The 20081-nt window shown below is 36.8% G+C and overlaps 2 protein-coding genes across 2 annotated transcripts in view; one reads left to right on the top strand and one right to left on the bottom strand.

The window, feature by feature from the left end:
* Positions 1–4137, top strand: part of LOC107038163 — a 14877-nt gene extending 10740 nt beyond the window's left edge. Inside the window, exon 2 of the mRNA XM_015257080.1 lies at positions 3617–4137. Coding sequence (XP_015112566.1) covers positions 3617–4135 — 519 coding nt within the window. The 3' untranslated portion in view covers positions 4136–4137. The remainder of the gene's footprint in view (positions 1–3616) is intronic.
* Positions 4138–8173: 4036 nt separating this feature from the next.
* The window catches only part of LOC107038147 (putative uncharacterized protein DDB_G0271982), a 37076-nt gene continuing 25168 nt past the window's right edge, over positions 8174–20081 (bottom strand). Inside the window, exon 5 of the mRNA XM_015257064.1 lies at positions 8174–8535. Within this exon, the coding sequence (XP_015112550.1) occupies positions 8174–8535 (362 nt within the window). The remainder of the gene's footprint in view (positions 8536–20081) is intronic.

The raw sequence follows: 20081 nt of genomic DNA, 5'->3' as shown, positions 1-20081 counted from the left end.
CTACACGAAAAACCCATTTCGCCCCCATGTAATCGTAGGAGTACAGAAAAGATCCATTTTACCCCTAAAAAATCGAATGAGGTCAGAAAATATCCATTTTGCCCCTATGATACCGTATAATTCAATGTGCTTGAGATATTTCCCTAATTGATTATCTTAAATTAAATATTATTTTGAATTTATCTATACAATTCTAACTTGAAAACTCTTGGTTATCCCAAAAACCATACTCCATGGCGTCACTACCGAATGGCGCCCCCTTCGCATTCTCATTTGATAATTTTTCCGTTTGACAATTTTTCCTTACGTCGGGTATTTCTCTCAAGCTCCCCTGCAAACAAAACCTCGTGCTAAGTTTTGCAGGAANCTATATAAATTCTATACGCAATCCATTTTACCCCCATGAAATCGTATGAGATCACGAAAAACCCATTTTGTCCCCATGAAATCGTAAGAGGTCAGTAAATACCCATTTTACCCCAATGGAATCGTAAAAGTTCACAGAATACCCATTTTGCCCCAATGAAATCGTATGAAGTCAGAAAATACCCATTTAGCCCCTAAGAAACCATATGAGTTCACGAAGAACCTATTTTGTCCCAATTAAATGGCATGAGTACTAGAAAAACCCATTTAGCCCCTAANTATCGGGAAATACCCGATAATTTTGAAGCTCTTGGGGTATTACTACTGATGATTTTTTTCTTTTACTTTTTTTCGAGTTGAATGGTGTTCTAGATAGATAGATATTCAGCTATAATACTCCAAGACCTCCAAAATTATTGGGTATTTCATGAATGTTTTGTTGCATAGCAACGAGAGCGCTACGCGCTCGGGATTTTAGTCCGCAAAANAATGAAATCGTATGAAGTCAGAAAATACCCATTTAGCCCCTAAGAAACCATATGAGTTCACGAAGAACCTATTTTGTCCCAATTAAATGGCATGAGTACTAGAAAAACCCATTTAGCCCCTAAGAAATTGTAAAAGTTCACAGAATACCCATTTTGCCCCAATGAAATCGTATGTGGTAAGTAAATACTCATTTTACCCCCATTAAATTGTAGGAGTAGGGGGTGGGGGGGGGGCAAAACGGACCAAGGGGGTNAACTTGAGGGAAATATCCGATGAATTTTGAAGGTCGAGGGGTATTCGGAGCACAATTTCTTGAATTCTGATTTTGGCCGATCAGGGTGCAGTGTTCGGGGGTACGGGACACATTTCACAAAAATGTGAGGAATATCTGTCAAATTCGCAGAAAACAATTGACAGGCTACAGGGAAATTATCAGACTGATAATTTCCCTGCAGCCGGGGAAATTAACAGTGTGAAACGCGTCACGTGATTNATTTTCCAAAATTCATCACTGAATAGGAGGGGTGAGAGTGATGGAGGAGGTGGTGGGCGGTGGGTGATGAAGTTAGATNCAAAATTGATCCCGATCGTTGATATGCAGGAAAACTTGAGGGAAATATCCGATGAATTTTGAAGGTCGAGGGGTATTCGGAGCACAATTTCTTGAATTCTGATTTTGGCCGATCAGGGTGCAGTGTTCGGGGGTACGGGACACATTTCACAAAAATGTGAGGAATATCTGTCAAATTCGCAGAAAACAATTGACAGGCTACAGGGAAATTATCAGACTGATAATTTCCCTGCAGCCGGGGAAATTAACAGTGTGAAACGCGTCACGTGATTGCGAATACTGCACTCTGATTGGTCAAAATCAGAATTGAGGAAATTGTCAGCTATAATACCCCAAGACCTTCAAAATTATCGCATATTTCCCGAATTNTACTCCAAGACCTCCAAAATTATTGGGTATTTCATGAATGTTTTGTTGCATAGCAACGAGAGCGCTACGCGCTCGGGATTTTAGTCCGCAAAATTGATCCCGATCGTTGATATGCAGGAAAACTTGAGGGAAATATCCGATGAATTTTGAAGGTCGAGGGGTATTCGGAGCACAATTTCTTGAATTCTGATTTTGGCCGATCAGGGTGCAGTGTTCGGGGGTACGGGACACATTTCACAAAAATGTGAGGAATATCTGTCAAATTCGCAGAAAACAATTGACAGGCTACAGGGAAATTATCAGACTGATAATTTCCCTGCAGCCGGGGAAATTAACAGTGTGAAACGCGTCACGTGATTGCGAATACTGCACTCTGATTGGTCAAAATCAGAATTGAGGAAATTGTCAGCTATAATACCCCAAGACCTTCAAAATTATCGCATATTTCCCGAATTTTTTGTTGCATAGCAACGAGAGGGATCAGTTTTGCAGATTAAAATCCCGAGCGCGCAGCGCGAGGAAAAACTCTATTCTTCCGAGGAAGAACTCCAGCGCGCTCCTGCAGCCGGGGAAATTATCAGTGTGAAACGCGTCACGTGACTGCGAATACTGCACTCTGATTGGTTAAAATCAGAATTGAGGAAATTGTCTTTTGTATTTAATGATTTTCTTCAGCCCAGCTAATAATTTACCGGTGAATTTCCGAATATTTACCGATCTTGCTGGGGACTTTTAGATGGCATCCATAAAAATTGTTCCCTGGGAGGCGGCGAGAACAATGGTGGCGATGGGAGGGTGCTCAGCCATTTCCATTGCCACTTCTTGTTGGCTCATGATCCTTTTTTAACTTTCATTTTTTGACAGCTGAGCAATTAATTCAGTGACAGGGATGGGGAAGGATAATTTAATTCCTGAAGAAAGATGCAAAGCAAATTATTTTTCGTATTTCATGTTCATTCTTAGCGAGGAGTAATATTTTATTATTTGTGAAATAAAAAGTTGAAAAAAGAATGATTAATTTTGGGTTTCGAGGAAGGGATCAACTTTCTATGAATAGGAGATGGTGATAGAACGAGGAAAAAAGTGTCGTTTTAACGCAAAATGTTGATTTGATTTCGTGCGCAATTAGATTTTCAGAGGTGAAAATTTTTTTGGTGCTCAATCAGTGTGAGTATAAGCAAAAGCGAGCAGTGTAATTTTTTCAGATTTTTATTGGCATTCATTTCATTGAGAAAAAAAAACGGGTGGCACGGTGCTCATTAAGCCAGTTCAGGAGGGGTAAATAATTTCATGAAGATTTCTCGCGTCCCACTGTTTTTATTCATTCTCCATTCGGCTATTGAGTGATAGCGGTACCGGAGGTCTGGATGGTGGGAATTCCTTTGAGTAAGAATTGCTGACAGGATTCTTAAAAATGTTTTTTTTTAAAGGCAAGATGGTTTAAAATAGTTGAAACCAAGAAAATTTCATTTATTTTTTCATTTCAAAAAAAATTTTTTTTTAGCTTTGAGTAGATCGCAGTTTCATGGAAGGTTTCCTTCTCCCTTTCCTTGGGGTCACATGGGCCAGAGTCATGATAGAAGAAAAACATTTGGGTCTTATGTAAGGTTGGATCTAAACATGAACTGTTTTTCGGACATGAATATAGATTAAGATTTGTTCTTACATCTAAATGGAATTCAAAATTATGTATTCATGGAAAATGAGACACTAAGGCGCGCGTAGCTCGCCTCATACGCTAGCTAATGAAAAAAGTGAAACAAAAAACGTTCACCAATAAAAAATGTCAACTAACGCCTCATCATTCTATTTTGATTACAGGCAGTGGCACTTGCTGCACCCCAAGGCTTCGAATTCCCATCAGATCCGCAGCCAAAGCCTGGATTTGCCCCAGCCTGGGGCGGTTTTCTCAACCGAATAGTAGAGGGTTTGCAACTTCCCCAATTAGCCCAGCAAATTGAATCTCTCCTCAACAGCATCGAGACCCTCCTCCCTAAACTGGAAAGTTCTCAACTTGATAAAACACCTGCCGGAGGTCTTGTTGCTAGTCTTCTGCTCCAGGTGAGGGCAATCCTCGTCAACACCCTGGCTCGACTCGAGAAAGCACCTAATGCTATTTTGAATAGAGACCTCATCAATCAGCTGACAAGTATCCTCGGGAGGGTTGAATTGTTGTTGAATGATACTTTGGGGAGTGTCACTGGATCCCTTCAGGGAGTCATCTCAGGGGTTATTGGAGAGATCTCGGGGATCATCGAAGGTCCAGTTATTCAACTCGTCCCAGATCTCCTCACGAGGGTTCTTCATCTGCTTCGAGTCGCTGTTGAGAAACTTGGCTGAATCTAACGATTGACGAATTCATGGATTTTTCTTAATTGCTGTCAATAAAACTGAATTTTTCTTTTGTTAAATGGAAATTTATTCATTTCTTTATTTATTCATCCATTGATTTATTCATTTATTTTTCAAACAGTCATACATTTTTTTTCAGAATTTATGAAGGGAGTGTCTATTCACACGCTCCACGGTAAATTTACCGTGGATTTACGGGAGATTTTACCGTGGATATAAGATCATTTCTACCGTGGTTATAAGGTAAAAAGACAAGTGCATTGGGCCCCGTTTTTTCACCGTGGATATACGGGAGATTTTACCCTGGATTTAAGGTAATTTCTAACGTGGATATAAGGCACGCATTGGGCCCTTTTTACCGTAGATATATGGAAGATTCGACCATAAATTATTGTAATTCGTACCGTGGATATAAGGTAAATATACGGAAGATTCGACCATAAATTTATTGTAATCCCTACCATGGATATACGGTAGATGGTCCATTGGACCCTTTTTTACCGTGGCTTTTAGGTGATTCTTACCGTGGATGCAAGGTAAGTGATTTTTATGCATTGCCCCATTTTTGGCGTGGATATATAAAGGGCTTTCATCGTGGATTGAGACAGATCTACCGTGGATATGAGGTGTGTGATGAGCGTTGCGTACATTTTCGTACCGTGACTGACAGTTGCTCGGTTTGACTTGTGCTCATTCCCAACCATTGATACAAGACCACATGAACAACCATTCTTGAACATTCTTACAATTAAACTCGAATTTTTTTTGTACTGAAATCAAAATCTGACGATCTAAGAATTCAGTGAAAAGAATGGAGGAGTCTGCAGCAAAATTGAAAAAAACTTAAAAGTGATATTTCTTGATCATCGTAAATCAATAGAATAATCATAGATGACTCCATTCCTATCGACAGCTTGAAGAATATATATAAACATCAAAGGTGTAAAACAATTTTCTTCCAAATAATAGAGCAAATTAGAGTGAGAACTTCATATATCTGTCAGACATGAGGGAAAAAGATAGTAACATGAAGGTCATAGGTGAGTTATATGTATGACGGGCATGTGGAGGTCGTATACAGGGTATCCCAAAACCCCACAACAATCTCTCGGGGAATGGAGAAGGGAAACATTGTGAGTCGAAAAGGTCTTTTCAACTTTTCTCTAGATTAATTCAAGAAGTGGTAAGAATGACGGTGTCAGTGGCCGGATTTGCATCGAAGCAGCGTCTAAGGGGGAGCGATGAATGTGGAGGAGGAGAGGGACAATCTCTTACGTCTTCTACTGGAGGTGCTGATGAGAACGGTTATGGACATACTCTAGAGCTCCCTAGAATTATTCTATTCTCATTAGAATGGTTCGACTCTTTTTAGAATTAGAACTGTCATGAAGACAATTCATGACAGTTGTCAACCGAAAAATCTTGTGAAGTGACTGCCGGCAAAGAAGTAACCTGAATTGAAGTAGTGGGGAACACGAGCATAGATGGGAATTTGGGTGAAGTGAAGACATACGGTTGAGGTTACTCCTTTGGCAAGACGTAAAAAACGATGAATTCAGCACCTCCCCCACTCGGTATTATATTTATCTGTTACTCAGAATGACAATGTAAGAATTTCAATTCGATCTAGGATGTTATTACCTCTGGTAAACTATTGAGCATGGTTGATACCCTGTCTAGTATACTCACCGACAAAGAGAGGCCCTAAAACAGTCAAAGTGCTAAATTTATCATCGACAACGTTTCTTTCAATAATTATCAAAATCAATGAACGTGGCAAGAATTCATTTGAGATAGCCAATCTTTTTTTTTCTCGCTTAGCATTGAACCCATTTTTTCACTGTGGATTAGAGTGAAAGATATAAATTCTTCGATTCAGAAGGGAAGAACCATACTGAAACAGAGTGGCATCGAGAGAGTTTATTAGCATTTATTGGCATGAACATTATTTCCTACACATGCAATACACAGAAAATGATGACTCTTCCATTTATTCAATTATCTCATTATTTTTTACCTCCTCTTTGTACACATAATGCGCAAAACCACACATTTCCACGAGTTCTTCTACCATCAATATTTATACATTGGGAGTGGTACGAAAGTAAGCAGCAGCTACAGGAAAGCCATTCTTGCGGACTAGACTCATTAATTCCTTCGCATTTGTTACATTTTTTCATTAATTCCTGTTTTTTCTCAGCAATAGCTCTCTTGAATGCAGCAAATGCACTCCTCGTGAAATATTTGGAAATCAATTCAATATTAATCCGATCATCTAGGAAAGAATCTCGTAAGGGAGTTTTGTGGTAATTCAAGGAATTGAGTTGAATGCGTTGCTTGAGATCAATCACATTCTTGAATACATCTTTTGGAAGCAGCCAAGTCAACATTTCTCCTATTTGCTGTGATTCATTTTGTTCAATGAAAGAGATGGGGAGTTTTTTCTTTCTCGACTTCCCTGGAGTGGTGATGAAACTCAAACGTGGTTTACCTCTGATGATTATTGATGCAGGTGAATTAATATCAGCTACGGTAGATCGGTTTCCATGATCTGACTCCAGAGGATGAATTTTCTGCAATGGAAATAATGATAATGAGATTTATGGGAATGACTTGACATATTCGAGTCATTATTAGAATCGTAAGTATCAAACATAATAAAATCAATATTTGGAATCGAAACTTTACATACATTTTTTGGAAGAAGCGAAGTTTTGGGTGTGATTGATGTGGACACTGGTTCGCTGAAAGCCTCCCATTCCTGAACTTCAATGAAAGGCTTCAGTTGCTGACTCCAGATTCCTTGCAAGTCTTCTATTGCTTTCATATTCCTTTGAAAGTGCTCGGAAGAAGATGAGGATGAGAATGAGGATGTTGTAGCAAGAACTGTGAGATGGTCATAGATGGGTCGAACTAATTTGCATTTTTGTGGAACACTAAGATTTGTTTCAATTTTGGGTAACTGGTGATTTTTAGATTAGCCATGAGATCGCTCAAATTGACATTAGCCGATGAATATTGTGACTCTGAATCTTTTGTATTGGTGATCTTGAATTGAAGGTCTTTTTTCCATGCTTCTTCAATCACTCTTAGTGTGTTCAGCCTAGAGTCAAACGTCGATCTGCAAGAATTGCTCACTATAAGGATAAGTGAATCGAGTAGGGGTTTCATCAATGTTTCACGACCATTAACTTCACTCACATCAATAGATTTCAGTTCGCATACCAGGGGTAGACGCACACCGATCCTCTCAGAATTTTTCTCTCGGAAGATGCGATGCGTTTGCTGGTAATAGCTTCTCGTCCATCGTGAATCACACAGTTGCTCATGAAATAATGGCAGTCCATGGAACTTCCTTACAGCGAATATATGTCTGCAGGGAAGTAATGAAGATGATGGGCCACCACAAGAGCATGAATTTACTGTCACCTTCAATATTCGGTTGCGACTCTTTATGGAGCATTCTTTTCCATGGCTATCCATAATCATAATTCCCTCGTGCCTTTTCATCTGGGCTAAGACATACAGGGTTCATTCATCTCTGAGAAAATTCAATATTCGCTCTCCCTCGTTACCTTTTTTCACATTCACCGTATTTTTCGAATACATTCTAGCTGCTTTTGAATCAACCTCACTCGTATGTGATTCCAAAAATGTGAAAAATAATTTTAAAAAGACCATCAAGGTGCTGCGTTTTGGAATAACCTGTTTGAATTTTTGATTCAGAGATTCAACCCTATTATTCGTCCGATTACTAAGATTACTGTCATTCATATGGAAAACAGTCCATTCTTCACGAATTGGGTGCCAATTTTTGTTGAAATAGTCTTGCACGTGTTGTGATACTGTATTTGTAAATTCCTTGTAGATCTCATTGTATTCATCTTCACAGGAACTGTAGGTGAGTTTCTGCAAAAAGGTGGCGACCGTCTTTTTCTCTTCTGCGGACAAATTCAAATTTCCCGATCCCATGGCCAATCGAAGAGCCTTCAATGTATGGAAGAGGCAGATATAAATTGGTGGACTTTACTGCGTTTCTGGGTTGTAAAAAGTTTTTTTCAAACTTGGACGTCCAACGTGATCTTTGTCACTCATAAAACACTTGATGTTCGCGCATGCTTCAGGATTGTTGTTTTTAAATGTTTCCAAAAACCAATCGACAGTTGGAGCATCTTCAGCTGCTAATAAGCATACCGCCACAATCTCACTGGCCCCGTTTGAGTCCTCAACCAGCATCAGCATGACAGTCAAGTCACTGTCAAGGAGGGAGTACGTTCCATCGATCGCAACAATTTCAGACCACGCAGCAAGTGATTGTTTCATATCTGGCGTGGTGAAATATAAAGCCCTGAATTTGTCTCCGCTCTTTACGATGGATACATCGGCATCTTCAAACAAGAACAAATAATGCATAAGTTTATCCAGGCAGCTGAAGCAGCATTTTATGGATAACAGAGTTCTAGCAATGGAATCAAGAGGACTAGATCTGAACTTCAATTATGTAATAGGTTTCTCTTGTTTAATATTGTTAATAAGAAAAAAAAACAGTAAGAAAACTTGGAATGCAAAAAAACACATTCTATGGGATTTTTTCAGAGAAAAGGATTAATGAAACTATATTTTCATAGACTTTTTCATAAAAGCGGCGAAAAACTAATGAAATTTTTTATAGCGGACCAACACAATTTTATAGCGAGGTATGTGAAAAATTTTCATTTACTTAATGATGATTTTGAAATTATTAATTCAACTAATTCTTCACACGGAATGAGACTTTCTGTAAATCATCAAACTCACAGCAATTGAAAAACTTCTCTCATCGAAAATTCAGAAGTTATTGAAGTCATTTCGGAAGAGAATTGTTAGTGAGATCTTTTGCTCGTTAGGTTGATTTTACTCATCTCCCCTCTTTTGCCGATAAATAAAAGAAAAAACTAAAATATTAAGTACGGTGCTAAGGTCTTTATGTACAAGAAGCCTCTTAATTAACTCAGAAAACATCTCACCGTTTTCACGTCCCTAAAGTTAGCGGAACAAGGTCAAAAAATGGGGGTTTTTTTTGGCTCAAAATTATGTTTTTTATGTGTTTTTTGGTGCTCGAACAAAAAAAATTGGTGCTCCAACCCTTCTGGAGTTAAGGGTAGGGGGTGCAAAATAAGGGATGATTGAAAAAAAAATTATGCCATAATTATGTGCTTTTTACGTGCTTTCGGCTAGCGAAGGAGAGTTGACAGGAGGGGGGCTGATTTGGGAGAAATGGCCCTTCTAGGGGAAACTTCATTTAGGGGTTGAAAAATCTGGATAAGTGATAATAGCTCTGTACATTGGCCCATAATTATGTGTTTTTTACGTACTTCAAGACAAGGGGGGAGAGAATGGGGTAAAGAGGCCCGTTTGAGAAAAACCACTTACCTAGGGGAAAATTCAATTCGGGGGTGAGTAGAAAAGGACTGGTGATTACAGCGTCATACTGTAGACTAGAATTATGTGTTTTTTACGTACTTCAAGACAAGGGGGGAGAGAATGGGGTAAAGAGGCCCGTTTGAGAAAAACCACTTACCTAGGGGAAAATTCAATTCGGGGGTGAGTAGAAAAGGACTGGTGATTACAGCGTCATACTGTAGACTAGAATTATGTGTTTTTTATGTGCTTGAAGATGATTGATGAGAAATTCTGGGAAATATAAAGCCTATTGAAAAAAAAGACTCCAAGGTCCAAATAAGGTCGCGAGCGAGATATACCTTGCGCTAGTTATTTTTTTGTTTTCCAATCATTATATGATTGAAAAAATATATGTTTCCAAATTATGACGATGAAAATACTCGTGCTCCAGTTATTTTCAATNCCACTGTCATAAAAACGTTTTTCACAATAAATGCATGGAACATTGTCTGCATCATTGGATTTCTTTCTGATTCCCCTCAAACTTGCCCCCCGGTCCGTTTTGCCCCGTTGGTCCGTTTTGCCCCCCCCCCCTCCCCTACACGAAAAACCCATTTCGCCCCCATGTAATCGTAGGAGTACAGAAAAGATCCATTTTACCCCTAAAAAATCGAATGNCTAGAATTATGTGTTTTTTATGTGCTTGAAGATGATTGATGAGAAATTCTGGGAAATATAAAGCCTATTGAAAAAAAAGACTCCAAGGTCCAAATAAGGTCGCGAGCGAGATATACCTTGCGCTAGTTATTTTTTTGTTTTCCAATCATTATATGATTGAAAAAATATATGTTTCCAAATTATGACGATGAAAATACTCGTGCTCCAGTTATTTTCAATGTACACAGAGCAGGTACACTGGACACCGTGAGCAACTTCGCAGCGGTCGCCATTTTTTTTTCAAGTCACAATTGTGTACAAAAAAAATGTGTTTTCGAAATCTGTCAATTAAAATATTCGTGCTTCAGTTTTTTCCAATGTACACTGATCAGATACACAGGTGACCGCCAGCAACTTTGCAGCGGTCGCCATTTTTTTTAAAGTCACCATTGTGTAGAAAAAAAATATGTGTTTTCGAAATCTGTCAATTAAAATATTCGTGCTCCAGTTTTTTCCAAAGTACACTGATCAGATACACAGGTGACCGCCAGCAACTTTGCAGCGGTCGCCATTTTTTTTAAAGTCACCATTGTGTAGAAAAAAAATATGTGTTTTCGAAATCTGTCAATTAAAATATTCGTGCTCCAGTTTTTTCCAAAGTACACTGATCAGATACACAGGTGACCGCCAACAACTTTGCAGCGGTCGCCATTTTTTTTAAGTCACCATTGGTTACAAAAAAATATGTGTTCCCGAAATCTGTCAACTAAAATATTCGTGCTCCATTTTTGTCCAAAGTACAGAAATCAGATCCACTGGTGACCGCGGCAACTTCGCAGCGGTCGCCATTTTTTTTTCAAGTTATCATTGTGTACAAAAAAATGTGTTTTCGAAATCTGTCAATTAAAATATTCGTGCTCCAGTTTTTTCCAATGTACACTGATCAGATACACAGGTGACCGCCAGCAACTTTGCAGCGGTCGCCATTTTTCTTTTTCAAGTCACCATTGATTACAAAAAAATATGTGTTCTCGAAATCTGTCAATTAAAATATTCGTGCTCCAGTTTTATCCAATGTACACTGATCAGATACACAGTAGGTGACCGCCAGCAACTTTGCAGTGGTCGCCATTTTTTTTTCAAGTCACCATTGTTTAGAAAAAAAAATGTGTTCGTGAAATCTGTCAATTAAAATATTCGTGCTCCATTTTTGTCCAATGTACAGAGATCAGATACACTGGTTACCACCGACAAATTCGCAGCGGTCGCCATTTTTTTTCCAAGTCACCATTTTTTAGAAAAAAAAATGTGTTTTCTAAATCTGCCAATGAAAATATTCGTGCTCGATTTTTGTCCAAAATACAGAGATCAGATACACTGGTGACCCCGGCAACTTCGCAGCGGTCGCCATTTTTTTTTCAAGTTACCATTGTGTACAAAAAAATATGTGTTTTCGAAATCTGTCAATTAAAATATTCGTGCTCCAGTTTTTTCCAATGTACACTGATCAGATACACAGGTGACCGCCAGCAACTTTGCAGCGGTCGCCATTTTTTTTTCAAGTCACCATTGGTTACAAAAAAATGTGTTCCCGAAATCTATCAATTAAAATATTCGTGCTCCATTTTTGTCCAATGTACAGAGATCAGATACACTGGTTACCGCTGACAAATTCGCGGCGGTCGCCATTTTTTTTCCAAGTCACCATTTTTTTAGAAAAAAATATGTGTTTTCTGAATCTGCCAATGAAAATATTCGTGCTCGATTTTTGTCCAAAGTACAGAGATCAGATACACTGGTGACCCCGGCAACTTCGCAGCGGTCGCCATTTTTTTTTCAAGTTACCATTGTGTACAAAAAAATAGGTGTTTTCGAAATCTGTCAATTAAAATATTCGGGCTCCAGTTTTTTCCAATGTACACTGATCAGATACACAGGTGACCGCCAGCAACTTTGCAGCGGTCGCCATTTTTCTTTTTCAAGTCACCACTGGTTACGAAAAAATGTGTTCTCGAAATCTGTCAATTAAAATATTCGTGCTCCAGTTTTATCCAACGTACACTGATCAGATACACAGGTGACCGCCAGCAACTTTGCAGCGGTCGCCATTTTTCTTTTTCAAGTCACCACTGGTTACGAAAAAATGTGTTCTCGAAATCTGTCAATTAAAATATTCGTGCTCCAGTTTTATCCAACGTACACTGATCAGATACACAGGTGACCGCCAGCAACTTTGCAGCGGTCGCCATTTTTCTTTTTCAAGTCACCACTGGTTACGAAAAAATGTGTTCTCGAAATCTGTCAATTAAAATATTCGTGCTCCAGTTTTATCCAACGTACACTGATCAGATACACAGGTGACCGCCAGCAACTTTGCAGCGGTCGCCATTTTTCTTTTTCAAGTCACCACTGGTTACGAAAAAATGTGTTCTCGAAATCTGTCAATTAAAATATTCGTGCTCCAGTTTTATCCAACGTACACTGATCAGATACACAGTAGGTGACCGCCAGCAACATGGCAGTGGTCGCCATTTTTTTTTCAAGTCACCATTCCAAAAGAAAACGATCCGTGACCGTAACGGTGGTCCTTTCTTCGGTTTTTACCCTAAAATTCATTCTTTCTTTTAGACGAACCATATATATCTTATGCTCATTCGAAAGCTTATTAAATGAGCTTCAAATTGACACGTAAATGATTCGGTTTCAGCCATTTTTCATTAAGTTATGGGATTTTTAGGCGAAAATTGAATTTTCATGTTTTACTTAAAAATTCAATATTGGTTGGATTTTTTATATTTTCGAGTCAAGTTAATGGGAATATCTTTGTATGGATTTTAAAGATCATTTTCCGTTCTTCAAATCGAGATATGTTAAATGCGAGTTGGTTGAATTTTCATGAAGTTATTGACTATTGTTTCCATTTGGAATGCTATGTCACACTCTAAAATTCGCATTTTTGATCAATTATCGGGACTTTGGACTTGACCTGTGAGGCTTTATCATACACCAACTTGAAGATCTCAATGAGATCTTCAAAATGGCGTATGCTAATTTCCGTTCCATCCATTTGATCAATAGTTGTGGGTGATTATGTGTCGATTTTCGCATGTCACAAATTGAAATTTTCGTTTTCTTCAATGTAATTGACAAGAATTGCTCTCTTTTTCTTCGACTATCAGCATGAATCTTATGTCGGTTGGAAAGATGATTAAATAACCATCAAATTGACAGGCGAACTGTTTAATTTTGATGATTTTTCAACGAGTTATGAGACTTATTAGGAATAAAACGAATTTTCGTGTTTTACTCGGAAATTCAACTTTGGTTGGATTTTTAGATATTTTCATTTCAAGTCAATGAGAATATTTAAATATCATTTTATAGGGCATTTTCCGTTCTTCAAATTGAGATGTGTTAAATGCGACTGGGTTGACTTTTCATGAAGTTAGTGAATATTGTTTCCCTTCTAAATGCTATGTCACACCCTGAAATTCGCATTTTTTATCAATTATCGTGACTTTGCACTTGACCAGTGAGTACTTATCATAATTGTTATGGGTGATTATGTGTAGAATTTCGCATGTCACAAATTGAAATTTTGAGATTTTTCAACAAATTGAGAAAAATTGCTCTATTTTCCGTCGATTATCAGTATGCATCTTATATTGGTTGAAAAGCTTATTAAATGAGCTTCAAATTGAGCGTAAAATCATTTGAATCGGATCATTTTTGAATGAGTTATGGGACTTTTTAGGAAAGAACGAATTTTCATGTTTTTGTACTCTAAAATTTACATTTCTTCATCAATTATTATTATCGAGGCTTTCGACTTGACCAATGTGGATTTATCGTGCATTAATAATATGAAAAGAATTGCTTTTTTCTTCGCAGACTGTTATTGTAAATGTTATATCAACATATATCACATATGGGTTGAAAAAGTTATTAAATGAGATACAAAACGACGTCTCATTTATTCCATTCACTTGGAGCTTTGAATTTGTTTATTCATGGTGAAGTTATCAACAGAATGAAGCTGTTCATGAAATTTTAAGAAAGAGTTAAGGTTATAGTGGTGTTGCAGACCAGCCATATTATTTCTTGAATTACATTCTGAGTGAGATGGGTGATTGTTTAATATATAATATAATATATATATACAATATATGTATCCATAAGTAAAAGATCCGTGAGCGTTACAAGGCTTTTTTCTTTGGTTTCTATGCTCAAGTTCTTTTTCCTTTTGTATGAACCATGTATATAGTATAATCTTTGGAAAGCTCATTAAATGAGTTCCAAAGTGATGTCTGTTTCATCCAATTCTGACCATTTTTCATTGAGTTATGAGAGTTTTAGGCGATAAGTGAATTTTCATGTTTCACTTGAAAAATTAACTTCGGATGGATTTTTCGATGCTTTCAAGTGGCTTAAACAAAGATATTTATACATCATTTTGAAGAACATGTACTGTTTTTCGAAATGGTGTATTAAAAATGCGATTTAATTGGATTTTCATCAATTTATTACAGTTTTTTTCCATTTTTTATGTTTTGTCACACCTAGAAAATGGCAGTTTTTGTAATTTATCAAGAGTTTATACTTAATCAGCGGGGATATATCATATATCAATTCGAAGGTTTCATCGGGATCTTCAAATTGATACCTCATATTATTGATTCCAACCATTAGATCAATTGTTACAAGGGATAATGCATCGATTTTGGCATGTCACGTTTTGAAAATTTACATTTTTTTTCTATAAACGATGATATTTTCTGTTTTTTTCTTCAAGTTTATGGGAATATGTTATATATAATTCAAAGCACATTAAATTGCCTTCAAATTGACCCTTGAACTATTTAATTACAGCCAAGTTTCATCAACTTATAGGAGATTTTATCTAAGAATTGCATTTCTTGATTTTTTTCTGAATTCAGATTAGTTCGCATTTTTCAATCACTAGCGTTGAAGTAAAGTGAAGAATTCGTAGAGTATTGTTAGTTCTTCAAAATGGTACATAAAAAATCTGATTTCGTGGAATTTTCATCCAAACTATGGTAAATTGTTTCTATTTTTTACTTCATGTCACACTTAAAAAATCATAGTTTCTGACAAAAAATGATGCTTGGGACTTCACCAGCGGGGATATATTATATACTAATTTGAAGATCTTATCGAGATCTTGCAATTAATACCGTGTTTTATCCATTCCATCCAATAGATAAATTCTGATAAGCAATAATAATTTGATTTTGGGATATCACGCTGCGAAAATTCAAATTTTTTCCTCTTCATGAGAAAAATTTCCTCGGTTATTGTCCAAATCTGTAAGTACCTAATGCTTAAATATGGAAAGATCACATTTACGTTCAAAAAATTGGCACCAAACTGATGCCCCATTAAAAATGCATTGATATTTTCCATTTTTCGAAATCATTTATTGGTAATGATGAAGCTTTCGATTCGATCCGTCAATTTGTATGACGAATCGATTTGAACATCGTTATTGTAACGTCCAAAAATAATTCTTCATCATTTTATTGGGAATTCATCATCGTTCTAAATATTAGTGAATCCAATATTGAGAAATGGCCGACTTTCCGTCGTCATTTCCCAATCTTACTTCGTCCACATACATTTTCCACCCGTAAACTCAACGGAATTGAGACCAGTTAGCATAGCCCATGCTGTTGCTGCCTGATCAGCAAAAATTCAAGCGTTGCACCATACAATTTAAGGGGTTAACGCTCATTTCCACAATCAAAATCAAAAACCAAGCCAGTCGTTTATCGCTCCTCGTCCCGAGTGGTCGAGTCTTAAAGGGGGCTTCTCTCCCTTTAGGAGAAATCCAAATTTCTTAGTGATCGCGAAATTATTGAACTACTGGTGGAAAATGTTCACAAAATCGATCTACCTTCGCGTTTCTTCCCATATAGTAATTCGCTTAAGTCGATACTATGCGTGGTAACCTATCGAATTAATAGTAGATAGCTATCGGGCGTGTTTGCGTAGGGATACTGCATCCTTAAATCGAGAATAGTGTCTTTTCTTGCATATAAGGGACCTTCAATATTTTATTTCGCCTTTCATACCGGCCCATTAATTTATTTCTCTTCAATTCTACACAAACCTCTTATTATTTATCCAAGAGTGAAAGAAGGTAGACTAATTGAAAGTAACGCCACATGGTTTCGTTGCCGGTGATGAAATCGTTAGTTTACCGATGAATTCATATATTAATTTAAGCAACGAATATTTTTCCATATAATTGTAAAATCTTAATCAATTACTATAAATCGAATAATCAATGCAAAGTCATTCATACTAATGTTGCTAAAATTCCGACAGTAAAAGTTATAGTTCTGATACAATTATAACCTTCTAAATCTGAAAACGTGTAAACATCTAAATACTCAATTGGTTAGAACTTTGAAGCCGATTAAATACATATAATAAATTGAATCAATCTTTTGATTCTAAATAAAACTTCAATTTATTTTTACGCCTGAGCAGGACTGCATAGCGTCGTCCTCATAATAAAAACTAAAAGAGATGAAAGATAATCCTTCAGATTATTCTTTTATTGATAATTCTTAGTTTATGTTTCGAGAGTATTAAAATTAAAATATGAAAGTTGTCCTCCGACGCTGACACCATCTCCGGACATAACATTATCATTTGTGAAGTTGTCAGGAGAATAAAGTGAAGTTTCTGTTTAAAGTTGGTTTATAGTTGGTTAATTCAATTGTCACAATAATTATAATTATTTCTAATATAAAAATTAAAACATGATTGAAATATAATAGAAAAATGGACATAATGTAGGATCACGTAGTTCGTAAGTCGGGGGATTTATAATTCATGAAAATGACGACAAATATCAATTTCATGCAACCTAGGTAGCGCGCGCGAAGCGCGCGATCTGCCTAGTGTTTACAAAAAAATATGTGTTCTTGAAGTCTGTCAATTAAAATATTCGTGCTCCGTTTTTGTCCAAAGTACAGACATCAGATACACAGGTGACCGCCAGCAACTTTGCAGCGGTCGCCATCTTTTTTTAAAGGCACCATTGGGTAGAAAAAGAATATGTGTTCTCTAATTCTGTCAATTAAAATATTCGTGCTCCGTTTTTGTCCAAAGTACAGACATCAGATACACAGGTGACCGCCAGCAACTTTGCAGCGGTCGCCATCTTTTTTTAAAGGCACCATTGGGTAGAAAAAGAATATGTGTTCTCTAATTCTGTCAATTAAAATATTCGTGCTCCGTTTTTGTCCAAAGTACAGACATCAGATACACAGGTGACCGCCAGCAACTTTGCAGCGGTCGCCATCTTTTTTTAAAGGCACCATTGGGTAGAAAAAGAATATGTGTTCTCTAATTCTGTCAATTAAAATATTCGTGCTCCATTTTTGTCCAATGTACAGAGATCAGATACACTGGTTACCGCCGACAAATTCGCAGCGGTCGCCATTTTTTTCCAAGTCACCATTTTCAGATAAAAATATGTGTTTTCTAAATCTGCCAATAAAAATATTCGTGCTCCATTTTTGTCCAAAGTACAGAGATCAGATACACTGGTGACCCCGGCAACTTCGCAGCGGTCGCCATTTTTTTTTCAAGTTACCATTGTGTACAAAAAAATATGTGTTTTCGAAATCTGTCAATTAAAATATTCGTGCTTCAGTTTTTTCCAATGTACACTGATCAGATACACAGGTGACCGCCAGCAACTTTGCAGCTGTCGCCATTTTTCTTTTTCAAGTCACCATTGATTACAAAAAAATATGTGTTCTCGAAATCTGTCAATTAAAATATTCATGCTCCAGTTTTATCCAATGTACACTGATCAGATACACAGTAGGTGACCGCCAGCAACTTTGCAGTGGTCGCCATTTTTTTTCAAGTCACCATTGTTTAGAAAAAAATATGTGTTCTTGAAATCTGTCAATTAAAATATTCGTGCTCCATTTTTGTCCAAAGTACAGACATCAGATACACAGGTGACCGCCAGCAACTTTGCAGCGGTCGCCATTTTTTTTTCAAGTCACCATTGTGTACAAAAAAATATGTGTTTTCGAAATCTGTCAATTAATATATCCGTGCTCCAGTTTTTTCCAATGTACACTGATCAGATACACAGGTGACCACCAGCAACTTTGCAGCGGTCGCCATTTTTTTTTCAAGTCACCATTGTTTACAAAAAAATATGTGTTCTCGAAATCTGTCAATTAAAATATTCGTGCTCCAGTTTTTTCCAATGTACACTGATCAGATATATAGGTGACCGCCAGCAACTTTGCAGCGGTCGCCATCTTTTTTTAAAGTCACCATTGTGTAGAAAAAAAATATGTGTTCTCGAAATCTGTCAATTAAAATATTCGTGGTCCATTTTTGTCCAATGTACAGAGATCAGATACACTGGTGACCGCCGGCAACTTCTCATTGTTGGGGAATAACTTTGGTTATTCACCAGGACATAAAAGTTACTATCCCAGGGATATTTCGTTCGGCCTAGTGATTTTTGACGAATCATTCACAATTTATGATTTTTTTGAGAAATTTGACTCATTAACTTCAATATTGGTGTCTCGGGTCGAGTCCTCAGAGTGTTAGCTTTCGTTCAAGAACAGCCACAACTATTTCTAGGTCAGTTTTCGTAAAGTAACGTGGATTCAACCGCATATAAATGTGCCCTAGGGACTTGTCAAAAGCATATACTTCTCCTTTGGGTGTCGTCGGGGGTAAAAAGAAAGTAGAAAATCATAAGAATATGGAGTCAATAGAATATATCCATTAATCTATTGACATACTGCTGATACCTGGAGTGTCTTCGAAAGATGTAAATTTATTTAAAAAAACTGATATGGAGGATTCCATGCCAAATGACTCAATAGCCAATTTTTCTTTGTTTTCTTCATTTCTCGGATCACTCGGGTTCCATTAATCTCATTTTTTATTAACAAGCGTCAAATGTTCCATTCTCTACCGTGTATGAAAATGTTTTGAGAGAATCTTTTCCATTTTTTCTTCATCATATTGAGAAAAATATATATATATATAACATATAGGTATACGTTTAAATTCACTTTATACTGTGGATAGAACGATAAAATGAGATAGATCAAGGACTCCAAAACTTTTTTAAATTATCAGAATCACTGAAAAGAGATGAAAAAAAATAAAATAAAACCTAACGTAATTTCAAAAATTCAAGTTATTCTATTTTTTTTAAATTCATTATCAGGATTATCTAGGGATTGCATACCAATCACTCGGAAGTTTTTTATATATGGTAGAGAATTCTGAATTCTATTGGGAGAAAAAAGAAAAAAAAATAGGAAAAATCATGTGTCCCAAATGAGGTATCGAAGAAACCTGCGAAATAATTGAGAAAATTTTTCTATTTTCCGAATCGATATACGGAAATTTTCATCAATTTCCAAAGAGGTGAGTGTCTGCCGTAGTCTCATTTGACATTGGATACCTTATATGCAACTGAAAAAGTGCCATGGACACATAATATCTGAATGTACAAAATTTACACTGAAAATTCAACTTTTTTCACGGACGTGTCACAAGCAAGGTCACCCAATGGGGGAGGGAGTGTTGGTTGTGACGGAGCCAACCCCCACTGTAGAGAAACCAAACATCAAAATTAAAAAACATAAAAAGCAAAAATTCGCTGAGGAAAGAATACTATCAATCGAAGAAAGTAAATTAATCCCACATTCACGGAAATGTAAAATATCAACTTAATAAGAGAAGCAGAACCCAGTTAATTTGATAGAAAATTCTATTGATTTCTACTAGTTTATGAGCGATTCTATTGAAAAATTCCACAGCTTACGTGCGCCTTTTTCTAAATAGGAATGTTTAATTAAGAATATTCTAT

Source organism: Diachasma alloeum, unplaced genomic scaffold (genome assembly GCF_001412515.2).
Source record: "Diachasma alloeum isolate Michigan unplaced genomic scaffold, Dall2.0 Dall_scaffold_00278, whole genome shotgun sequence".
Classification (NCBI taxonomy): domain Eukaryota; kingdom Metazoa; phylum Arthropoda; class Insecta; order Hymenoptera; family Braconidae; genus Diachasma; species Diachasma alloeum.
This window is presented reverse-complemented; position numbering and strand designations above follow the sequence as displayed.